This window comes from Phasianus colchicus, chromosome 27, assembly GCF_987193195.1.
Source record: "Phasianus colchicus chromosome 27, bPhaCol1.hap1.1, whole genome shotgun sequence".
NCBI classification, from domain to species: Eukaryota; Metazoa; Chordata; class Aves; order Galliformes; family Phasianidae; genus Phasianus; species Phasianus colchicus.
In genome coordinates, this window is record NC_143462.1 from 4,306,725 (window position 1) to 4,318,976 (window position 12,252).

The 12,252-nt window shown below is 60.2% G+C and overlaps 1 protein-coding gene across 5 annotated transcripts in view; it reads right to left on the bottom strand.

The window, feature by feature from the left end:
• Positions 1–4,918: 4,918 nt before the first annotated feature.
• The window catches only part of PEBP4 (phosphatidylethanolamine binding protein 4), a 54,482-nt gene continuing 47,148 nt past the window's right edge, over positions 4,919–12,252 (bottom strand). For all 5 annotated transcript variants that reach the window (XM_090125501.1, XM_090125503.1, XM_090125500.1 and 2 more), the window contains 3 exons: positions 10,068–10,113; positions 9,337–9,453; positions 4,919–5,282 (listed from right to left, as the gene is read on the bottom strand). In XM_090125501.1, the coding sequence (XP_089981627.1) occupies positions 5,191–5,282; positions 9,337–9,453; positions 10,068–10,113 (255 nt within the window). In that variant the 3' untranslated portion in view covers positions 4,919–5,190. The remainder of the gene's footprint in view (positions 5,283–9,336; positions 9,454–10,067; positions 10,114–12,252) is intronic.

The following is a 12,252-nucleotide window of genomic DNA, read 5'->3' on the forward strand; positions in this document are numbered from 1 at the left end:
CCATGGGACAACCCCACCCTGCACCTCTGTTTGGGGGAGCGACCACTGGGGGCTCTACTCTATGGGGCTGTGTTGGCTATGGGACATCTCTAAGCTGTAGGGTGGCTGTCCCTTCCCCCAGCACTTCCCCCAGTGCTCCCAGCCCAGGTTCTCCATGGGGTTTTGAGTTACGGCTGAGGTTGGATGGGGAGATTGTGCCTGGTTTCATCATCCCACACAAAGTCCGTTCCGATCGGGGCGGATCGGGATCACCGATGACACCGCTGCTGCACTGCATGGATCCCATCTCCCAGATGGGAGATATCCCATATTGACTATCACCAAATATGGGATATCACCGATAACCCATAAACCGATGGCAGAGCTGCCCTTGGGGTAATGGGACGAGCGTTCTGGGGCGCCCAACACAGCCAGAACCCATCTGTGGGGCCGTCCCTGTGGGGCTGGGGCAGAAATGCCACCTGATGGGTGATCTTTGGTCCCGTGACCCCATGATTCATGGGGGTGGCCCTCCTGAGTTCTCTGGGGCATTCAAAAGGGGAACTGTTAATTTTTGATCATTAATTAATGGTGGCACCCAAATCACACCCAATCTGAGGTTCCCCATTGGGATCGTACTCCAGGTCACTGCAAATCTGAGGGGTTCCATTGGAATCCCACCCCAAATCACACCCAACCTGAGGGTCCCACTGGAATCATAACCCAACCCACACCCAACTTGGGGTCCTATTAGAATCCCACCCCAAATCACTCCCAACCTGAGGGGTCCCATTGGAATCCCACCCCAACTCACACCCAAATTGGGGTCCCATTGGAATCCCACCCCAAACCACACCCAGCCTGGGGGTCCCACCGGAAGCTGGGGCACAATGGGACGCCCCCCCCTCACCCCAAAGCCCCCCCATGGCGGGGGTCCCGGGAGCTCTCCGAGGTGCTGAATCCACACCCGCAGCCCTCGGGTTGGGGGGATGCGGAGCGGCGCAGCCTCTGCTCCGGCATTATGGGGTCTGCCCGAATGCCAAGAGTGGGGCAGAAACTTGCAGGCTCTCCTCCCCACAACCCTTCGGATGTGCTGCAGATGTAGATCTATAGGTCACAGAGTAGTAAACATTGTGGCTGATGGGGAAATGTCACCTAACCCTGTTCCTACCCCCGGGCATGACTGTACTGGGGCCGCAACGCCCGCTCTTCTCGTGGTGTGGAGAAGGGCAACAAATCACCGCAGACGGGTGGGTGTCGGGGGGGTGTTTGGTGAAGGTCTCATCAGATTTCTCGGGTTTTGTTTGTGAGCAGTGAGGTCTCACGGGCAGGATGAGGTGCTGCAGTTTGCAGAGTCCTCCTGGCTGTCAGAGACACTCAGAGCCCGCAGGGACGGATGGGCGCCGGGTGATTTCAGCCCTGCTGTCATTTCTGGAGGAGGAGAGACTTTCTCTGCTGCTGCTGGGTGTGGGAAATCCTCCTCTGGGGCCAAACTCTGCCCCTGACCCACAGCACCTCGGGGCACAGCTGCGTCCCTCCCAGCACGCGCTCACGTTGGTTTTCCTGCTCTGTCTTTGACAGCCACACGCCCTCCTCCTCCAGAAATGCTCACAAACACTCACACCGATATACACGTGGAAGTGAGGCCCACATCTCCCTCACTCCTCTCCTTGGGACGTGGGGTGGTGGCACCGGGATGGGGCTGCTCCCTTGGGATGCTCCGATGGCCATTGGGCTCAGCTCCTCCCCATGTGCTGAGATGTGGGGGAGGATGGAGGGATGGGGCACGGCAGGATGGGGGGATCTATGGGAGCCCTTCTGTGCCTCAGTTTCCCCATGGCAATGGGGAGAAGCCTCTTTGTGCAGCAGGGATCTCAGTGGGACCAATGGCAACGCACAGCTTAGGGCAGCCCAAACCTCTGGGCCATCCCTGGTCCGACCCCAGAGGATTTTCCTGTTATTATCCAGAAATCAGCAGGGGAACAATAAGAAGATGGAAAAAAAAAACTGAGCAGTGGAGCAGCACCCCTGGGAATGAGGGGCCGGGGTTGTGGGGCTGTGGGTCACACTTATGGGGCCGCAGAGCTTTGGTCCTGATGCTGTGGGGCGAGCAGAAGCTTGGATTTGTGGCCACAGCCCCCAGCACCCACTTCTCTCCATCCCAGATAGGAGGAATGGGCCCAGGTGGCCCCACAGAGCTCCCCAGGGGCGCACATTGTGTAAATATCCCTCATTATTGCTAATTAATAAAAGCCTGATGCTGGAGCTGATCCACGCGCTCCTCCTGGCAGCGGTGCGGCGCACAGCGGTGGGGATGTGGCCCCGTGCACACTTTCCCCTATGGCTCCAGAAGCCCAACATTCCTGCACGGCTCTGCCTGCCTTCCCCAGCCCCAATCCAGCTCTGTAGGGCTGTGGCAATGCTGAGCATCCTCCCCACACACAGCCCCACGTGAGGGTTTGTGGGACGGGGGTTTCCGTCAGCCCCCAATGCAGTGTGGGTTCTCCCCACATCACAGCTTCCCCCCAGCAAATGGGGCGTCCCCATCCTGACCCATATCCCGGGGGGAGCAGCGAGCCTGGATGCAGAGAGTGCTTGAGGAGTGCCTAAGAGCCGCAGGTAGGGCCATTATGTAGCGCGAGATAGCATTAATTAATTTGCAGGTTGATATAGTTATGCACTTAGATCATTGTCAGCTGATCCTGCCGATCCCTTCTTGTGCAAGTGCCGGCGCTGGGGGAGCTCTGCTCTGCTCCCAGAAATACGGGCTGCACCCGCCCTGTCCCTCTGCCCCATTGCAGGGGGTGGTGCCCCACTGCTCCCCTGTATCCCCTGCCCCTAAATCTGCATTTTCGCAGCGTGGTCCCATCAGATGTGGGATGGAGAGCAGCTCCTTCCTGCCCTCCTTCATGGGATGGGACCCCTCTGTTGGCCGGGAGAATCATTAAAGTCAGAAAAGACCCCCAAGACCCTAAAACCTGACCCCAACCCATCCCCAACGTGCCCACATTTGCTCCGGGATGGGGCTGGTGGAGGCACAGGAGCCCCAGCAGTCACACAGGCACACTGTCACACAGGGGTCCTCGAGTGCCACCTCCCCCCACCCGCAGCAACGCGGGGTCCTATGGGACCGCAGCACTGCCTTCGCCTTTTGGCTCTGCAATGGGATCTCGCTGCCCCAACACCACTTTCTCACCCCCCCATCCCCCCCCATCAGAAGAGGAAAAAGAAAAAAGCCACGGCAGTGGAAAGTCGGGCTGACAAACACAAACAAAACTTCCTCTGGATGCTAAAAATGACACATATAGACAGAAAGGGAGAGAAAAAAAAGGCGCTATCGGTGACAATAACAGAGCGCAGCTATTTCGGGGCCGGGCTGTTCCATTGCAGCGCTGGGGTTGTGGCTGCCACTTCCCCAGGGATGTGACGTATTTCCTTTCCATCGCAAACTGATTTAGAAGCAAAACTTTCTACATTTAGGCGGCGAGAGACTCAGCTTCTCTTTTCTCTCTCTTGCACCAATGGTGAGTGAATGGAAGGGGAGACGAAGGGGTGTGGCCAATGCAGAATGACTGTACGTGGCTTCCTTTTTTTTCTTTCTTTCTTTCTAATTTACCCCAAAGTGAGCAAACAAATCGCCGTTCATATTTTCCACGCTGCAATGGCCTCGTGAACGTCCCAGTGAGAGTTTGTGGTCAGAGCTGGGCAGTGCTGCTGTCCCATGGCGTGCTGCAGTGTCACCGTGGGTCATCCTCACTCATGTCCTCATTCCTTCCACTCCCATCCATATCCCCATCCTCATTCCTATCCCCATCGCATTCCATCCTTATCCCATTCCCATCCCAACCCCATCCATGTTTCCATCTCCTTTGCATTGCATTCTCATCCCAGCCTCATTCTTGTTCTCATCCCCATCCCCATCCTCATCCATCCCCATCCTCATCCATCCCCATCCCAACCTTATCCTCATCCCATCTCCATCCCCACTCCATCCCCATCCCATCCCCACTCTCATTCTATCCTTATTCCCATCCCCATCCCATCCTTATCTCCACCCCATCTCCATCCCTGCTCCATCCCCACCCCATCCCATCTCCATCCCATCCACATGCATATGCCATCCTCATCCCCATCCATCCCCATCTTCACCTCATCCCCACCCCCACCCATCTCCACCCCATCCCATCCCCATCCCCAATGACTTCCCCACCCCCAACCCACCCCACTCTGGGGCCATCCCCATCCCATCCCATCCCATCCCATCCCATCCCATCCCACCCCAATACCATCCCTTCGCATCCATCCCTTCCCAATCCCCACCCCCATTGCCACCCCCATCCCATCCCTATCCCAATGTCTTCCACCCCCAACCCACCCCACTGTGAGGCTGCCCCCCTCAGGGCTCCCCACACCCCGCAGCACAGACTGCAGACCCACCAAATTCCCACCCCATTTCCACCTCCACAAAGGCCCAGAAGGACGGTGACCATTTCCCATCACATTTTCTCTCCCCCTACAACAACAGCAACAGCTGTGGTGGAGCAGTGAGCACCGTGCATCCCTCCCTGCAGTGCTGCATGGGATGCAGCACATGATTCAGCCCCACTGGGTAAACAGCCTCTTCCTGCTGCAGGGAAAGTCCTCTGGCTGTGAGGTGAAAGCTGCTCTCACTGCTCTCGATGCTTTTGGGATGGATTTGGGGTGAGATGCAGCAATGGGAGCACGGCTGTGCCCTCCAACCCGCGCCGAGTGCTTCCCAGTGCCTCAGTTTCCCCACTCAAGCTCTCGCTCCCACGCTGGGTTTGCTCCAAGCCCTGTGCCATGGGGGCATGAAATCAGCGAGGGCAGTCTGCGAGGAGAAAACCCGACTCTCGGGATGAAAGCCTAATTAAAGAGCTAATTACAGGGGAGGTCCGGCTGTGCGGCCGGCAGGCAGAGCTCTTCTGATTTACAGCTTTAATTTCGGTTTTGCTTTCCAAGAGAAGAGCGCGGATGGAGCCACGGCGGCTCCCACACTGCATCCCAGTGCCACCGCTCGGTGACATCGGGGCTGGATGCAAAGACCCGACAAACATCCATCGGTTTCATTCAGCAAACAGCAAAGCTTCGAGGTGGGGCACCTTTGGGATGCACAGAGAGCCCCACAGCGGCGTCGCGCAGAGGGATTTGGGGTTTGCAGGAGGCTGGGGGCGCTGCGGGGTCTGTGCCCCTCTAATCCTCGTGGTGTTTGGTGAGGAACTGCGTCGAGGCCACGGGGGAGCCGAGCCGAAAGCGCTCCACAAAGTTCTCCAGTGACCAGGAACCTGGGGGAGAGAGCAGAGGGGTGAGCGGGGCTGCATCCTGCTGCTGCTGCGTGCAACGCGCCCGACCACATCCTGCAAACAGCTCTGCACCGCCTGCAGGGACCGTGCAGTGCTGCACCCTGCTCCGAGCGGCCCCTGGGGGGAGCAGAGGATGGGGACCCCCCTCTGCCCCCACTGCTTCCTGCTGGCCTTTGGGGCAGAGCTGCCCACTGCTTCCTCTGAGCCACCCCTGGAAATCCCCAGCGTTGGCATCCAAGGAGGCACCCAAAGGAACACCCAAGGGGGCATCAGAAAGGACACCCAAAGGGACATCAAAGGAACACCCAAGGGGACACCAAAGGGACATCCAAAAAGACACCCACAGGAAAACCAGAGGGACACCAAAGGGTCACCAAAGGGAAACCAAAGGGACACTCAAAGGGACACCCAAAAGGACACCCAAAGGGAAATCGAAGGGACACCCAAAGGGACACCCAAAGGGAAACCAAAGAGACACCCAAAGAGGCACCGAAGGGACACACCTGTGGTGTCACAGTGTGGCAACAGCCCCACTGATGATCTGAAACCCTCCCTCCCTTGTGCCCCCCACCTCCCGTCATGCTCTGTGCCCCCATGGATGCGGATGGGGAGCTGCTGCTGTGCCCAGGGTGGAGATGAGCCCTTCCAACCCCTAAAGACCTCCCTTAGAAAGGATGGAAAAAGGATGGGAACATCTCACTTCGGGGTCTGGATCTGTCCCCCCACTCATCCCCCTGAGCATGGGCTTGGGGTCTCTCGGGGTCCCGGAGCTGATCCTACTGCCCCCAAATCTGTGGGTGCCTTTCATCCATGGGATGAAAGCCCCCAGAAAGCCCAGGCGGAGTGCAGTGGGGGCCCCGAGGGATGGGGTGAGAGCGAGACACGGCTGCTCCCCCCTCCCTGGGGTGCCGGCAGCCCTAATTAGTGTTTATGGATCCTCCCAAGAGGCGCGGATGAAAGCGGCCGGGATGAGGCTGCGTTATTACAGGGCTGCACGCAGCGGCCCCGCACAGCGGGGCGAGGGTTTTTCCTGACCTACTTTCCTACCTGCACTCGTGCTGTTCTCACCTCTCCCTGTGGGTCTGTCCTGAAGGAAACCCCCAGGCACACACGGATGTGTTGGGGGCTTCCCCAGGTGGCTCCCAGCCCCGCATCCCCCCCCACCCAAACCCAGCAATGTGGGGGCAGCCCCAAACCGTGGGGCACCCCGACACAGCACGGCCACCCCTCCCGTGGGTATGGGGCATCCACAAAGGGCACCTCTGTGCCAATGGGTCCCAATAGCTCCGTGAGTCAGTGGAGCTGGGAGAGGAGGTTGTGGGGTCACCGTCTCCCCCCCCCCCCCCCCCCCGCCTGAACAATGAGGCGTTTCATCCGCACTTTGGTCCACTTTCAAACTCGTTTCCTGCAGGATTATATCATCGCTGGAGGAGGAGGAGGAGGAGGAGGAGGAGTGCATACAGGGGAAACTGAGGCATGGGGAGCGGGCACGGTTCTGCCAACCCCTCCGGACCCACAGCCTGAGGGTAGGGGGACATATGGGGCTGTTTTCTGTCCCCTCCACCGTACCCCTCAGCCCTATGCAGGACCCCCACCCCGCAGCACTTTGGGGCCATCATTAATCAGCCCCATCAGCGCAGCTCTGCTGAGATTAATGATGTCCCAACGGAGGTGGGCGTGCGGTCGCTGCCTGCTTTTATCCCCATTAACCAACACTCGGAGACTTCGGCCGGGGCCACACGCTCGCCATCATCATCCTCACAGCAGCCTTCCTCGCTTCCCAGCCCCGAAGCCAAGCCCGGCATCGCCCCGCTGCGCTCAGCTCCTGCTTTCCTCGCCTGCTCCCTCTCCCTTCCAGCACCGGTCCGACCCGAATTTCTGGCTGGGCGGATCGAGGTCGGCTCATGAATCATTCCCCGATGTGAATCCGGACCCGTAAGGGGAGGAAGGTGGCACAGCGCGTCCAGCAGTGCCGCAACCCCAAACCGTGCCACCTTCATTAAGGTGACATCTGCGGGAGGCAGCGACCCACGGGCACAGCGCGACGGGCAAAAGAAGGGTCTCCATCCCCGTGGGATGTGCGAGGGGTCTCTGTGCAAAGCGCTGCCGGTGGCCGAAGGGAGTGGGGGAAATGGGGAAAAGCGCCCCAAACCGGCTCTGAGGCTGCAGTCCGGGTGGGTTTTCCTCCCCCGGCCGGGCTGGATGCTGAATTCCCCAACGGGACGCGGGGGATTTCCTAAGGTCGGGCAGCGCTGCGGACGGAGAGCTGCGAGCTCTGCCGCTCCGACGGGCGGCTCGGAGATTCTGCAGCCCACAGAACTGTTATCTCCCATCCGCTCGGAGCGCAGAGGCGGCCGCCACCCCGCGGGGCCGCAGCTGAGCGCTGCCGGGTACGGAACCGCCGCTGCACCGCTGGGCCCGGGGGGGGGAAACGGGGGGGACGGAGCCGCTGCAAAAAGCGGAGTTCGGTGGGAGCGGACTCTAAAAGGGGGAAACTGAGGCCGGGGAGGGCGGAGCCGCTTTGGGGTCACGGCGCCGGGGCTCCGTCAGTAGGGAGGGGTGGGGGTGCCCGGAGGGATCTGGGGTTGGGAGGGAGTGGGGGACGGCGACAGGATTTATTCCCAACTTCCCCCCCACGCAATAGAAACCGTTTTGCTTCAGAGCATCCCTGGAAAAACCGCTCCCAAAGGGGCGGTGCGGGGACGCTGCCGCTCCTCGGGCTCTACCCGCGGCCCCCACCCCCAACCCGGCACCGAAACGCCTCTCCGCACAGCGCCAACACCTTCAGCCCGCAGTGGGTCACGGCCCCTCACCCCCCCTCCCCTCCCTTCGAGCCCCAGCGGAGAAGCACCGACGGATCCCCCCCCTTCCCACCGCCCACCCCGCGCTGTTCCCCCGGCGCTCTCCGCGTCCCGGCGCTCGGAGCGCGGCTCGGGGAGGTCAGCTCGGGGCGCAGTGCCCTCTTCTGGAAGCTGCGGCCCCACCGCTCCTCCCGCAACGATGGGTCCCACCGCCCCACTGCGCGCACGTCGGGTTGGTGGGGAGGAAGGGCTGGTGGAGGTGATGCTCTGTAGGGGGGAATGTGGCGGTTTCTCCTTTTTTCCTGAGTGGATTCGAGCATAAAGCGACAGAGGACAGACGGACGGCACCAGGCTGGCCAGGATGGGGGGCTGGGTGGGATTGGGGTTAGGGGTGATGCTGGGGTGACAGCGGGTGACGCCGGTTCTGATGGAGGGACTGGTGCTGCAAACAGGGTGACAAGAGGGGATTCATTTGGGGATGGGAGGCCTGAGGAGGGCTGACAGCTTTGTGGGACGGCCTGAGCATCCCGTGAGATGCCACAGGATGGGATGGACGCAGAGCAGATCTGCCAGGATCAGACCTTCCCCTCCTCATTTCTGCTGTGCTGGATGAGTTGCTGCTCACCCCCCCTCACCCATCCGATAAAACCCTGCAGGCACCAACAGCCCCTCCTGGGACGGCTCTTTTAGGACCCTCTCCCTACCTGCTGGGACAACATAAGGCTGTGACACAGCAGCCAAGAGGTTAAATCCAACCTTCAGTCATTCAGACTCAGAGCTAATGAGCCAGGAAAGTGAACTGAGGGGCAGAACAACCCGCAGAGAGCCGTGCATGGGAGCTTTACCCTGTGAGCCCATCCCCACCTGGGGACGTGTCCCTGTGTCCCTGCTCCGGCTGGGAGTTGGCCGGCGTTGTGTCAGCCCCTTTGAGCAATCCCTTTGCCACATCTCCATCTCTGATCCCTATCAGAGTGACAAAACTCCCACTGTTGGTTGGCTGGGGACGTGTGGGTGATGTCTGAGCCCAACTCCACAGCCGCTGAACCGCCTCCCCTTATCCCCATCCACTATTTGGTGAACCCCCAGCACAGGGCCGCCCCACCCCAGCACCCCAAGCTCATCCCGCTGCACTAAACGAGAGCATCCCTGCGTGGGCATTCCCATGCTGCGAACTCAGGATGGACGGATGGATGCAGCACCCAAAAGCGATGCCCCGGGGCACGGCTGCTCCTCACCCACAGAGATGCGCTCCTCAGGACCCAGGATGACGTGTTCACCCTCGGGCTGCTCATACAGGCGCAGCTGGTAGCGGTGGTACCCACTGCGGGGTGGCGGCGTGGGGCGGGCGTACTCTGTGGGTGCAAAGGGAGATGGGGGGTGAGCGGTGCCCCGCGGTGAGCATCACCCTCTGCCCCACTCACGCTCCCGTTTGGGAGGGCTGGGGTGGATGCTCGTGGTTTTGGGGTTGTTTCCTCCCTTTGCACGCAGCTGAGCCCCCGCTGCACTGCGCACCCCATGGGAGCCCCGCACAGCTGCCCAGATGTGGCTGCATGGGTGGCACACAGGGATGTGATACAGGCAGACCAGGGGCTCCCCACCCCCACTCTCTCTTCCCCCCCCCCCCTCCCCACTGTGACCCCCCCAGGGATGCATCCCTCTGGGCTGTAACCTGCACGGCTGCCTCTCAGCCTGACTTGAACCCAAACTCTTTGTTCGTGCCACATCACAGAGGCGGTTGGGATTCACCCATTTTATCTTCAGGTTTTACTTCTGGCTGTTCCCTCCCCCCCCCAAACCCCCACACTCCCCCCCTTCTTTTTTTGCTCTTACAGGAACCACATTTACCTCTAGAAAGAGAACAACACCAAAGCAGTGCCTCAGCCAACACATGCATTGTGTCCATAGGGCACAACGTCACCCCCCAGCCCCCCCAGCGCATCCCCCCCAGCCTGGGGTTGGCACTCACCTGTCAGCACGCGCCCTTTGAGCTCCCCCGTCCTCAGCTCCGCGCCCTGAAACCACACGGAGAGGAGGTGAGATGCTGCTGAGCCCACAGTGGGATGGAGCCACCCAAATTTCGACCTGATTGTACTTTATTTTTTTTTGGGGGGGGAGATGCTATTTTGAACATTTTTCTTGCCAAATCCATCAGCGAGCCAACTTCTCCTATGTAACATCCTCAATATTTGGGCAGGGGGTGATGCCCCGTGAAGTGGGGATGGGGTTATGGGGACATCACTGCACTCCAGTCCCGTTGATCCACCCCCCCCTCGACCCCCACTTCCCACCACCGCTTCCAGCTCTCATAAATCCTCCCCTGACTGCACCCGTTATTCCAGTCCTGCCCACACAAGTGCTGCTGCCAGCGCTGCTCCGTCCTGACCTGCCCTGGGAGTTATTACCCAAAAAATCCAACCCCCAACAACCAACCCCAAACCAGAGGCACCGAATAACTGCGAGCAGAAGTGCACGTGGGGAGCATGGCGGGCGTTTGGGGATCAAAGCTTCGCCCTGCTGCGGGAGGGAAGGAAAATGCTGTGCACTGAGTCACGGCGCTGAGAGGTGTGTGGCACAGCAGTTCACCCGGGTGCCAAAGGCCACGCTGGTCCCCACATCCCAGCAGCCAGAACCAAAGGGAGCCCATCAGTGGGGAGATCTGGGGCAGCTCGGGGTGCCTGGGCTGTACGGGGGTTGGAGGAGAGGCTGCCAGGGGTCTGCAGGGGATTCCATGGCTGCTGTCCGTGCCCAGATGTGCGACGCAGCGCATCCAGATGTGTGACACGGCCCGCCCAGATGTGTGCACCCGCTCCATCCAGATGTGCACCAAGGCATGTGGTCCCACTCCGCCGCGATGTGCACGAGCACACGTGTTTGTGCTTCATGCAGACGTGCGCCAACCCCCCTTCCTAACCGCAGCCAGGTGTGCAACCACTCATGTGCACCAGCTCCATCCAGGTGTGCACCAGTGCACGATCCTGCTCCATCCAAGTGTGCACCAACAGATGTTCCTGCTCCATCCAGATGTGCACCGGCACGTATTTTCCCACCCTATCCATCTGTGCACCCCCCATCCCCCTTCCCAGCTGTGCCGTGGATGCACCCACCCCGCTGCCCCCCCAGAGCTCTTCACACCCCAGCGCCGCCTCGACCTCTCCCATCCCGTTGCCACTTATGAAGGCAGAGGGATCCCCGGGCCGTGCTGCTCCGTGCAGCACTGAGCTGCTATTCCTGGCTTTGCCGTGGGCTCCTGGGGAGCGGCCGTGCTCCTCCCTGCTCCCCCACCTGCTCACACTGTGGGTTCTGCTCACCCCGAGACGCAGCGCGTTCCCGTTCGCCCCGGGGATGGGAGAGTCAAAGGATAAAGCTCATTTTAAGAGGAGAGAACAGGAAGAGGGCGGGAGGGAGAGTGGGGACTGGCACTATGAGAGCTGCCTTTTTTTTAATAGGTGGTAAACAGCTCTAGTGGAGGGAAGGGAGCAAGCTGGGGGGGTGGGGGGGGAGTTGCCCTGAGCCATAGGAGGGGACTGTGGGGTCGGTGAGAAGCGCCCTCACCTCATCCCCCCACCACGAGCCCAGCTAATGGATGCTGCTGAGCTGCTGCATTTATTAATGCCCTTTTATGAGAGCATTAACAGTCCCTAATGACACCATTTGTGCCTTTTCCCTCTCTATTCCCCCCGCCGAGGATGCGCGTTTCCATCCTCCATCCACGGCCGTGTCAAGCAGCGCTGGAACGCCTGATGTGCACAGACTGCCCTCAGATGCAGTGCCACAAACCTCCGTGCCCCCGTTCCCTCACCCCAAAGAGTGGAGAAAATGATTTCCCCCCTTCCCAACGCCATTCTGTGGCAGTGCCCCGGGCCCCCCCTGTGCCGTCTGCGTCGGGGCGGGGAGGAGAAATAAATACAAATAAATTAAGACGGCGGTGAGTCACGTTTTGTTTTTCTCTTGGTCTTATATCTTTATCATTATGCGCATATATGCTCCCTCTTCTCCCCCTCTGAAAGATCCCACGGAGAGGAGGGGGAAGGGCAGGGTGGTGAGCGCAGCGGTTCACCCGGGCGAGGACGGAACGGGATGGAAAGTGGGTGTGGGAATCGGCGCAGCAGCTGGAGGGGATCCAGGACAAACAGACGGCGGATGGGACCACG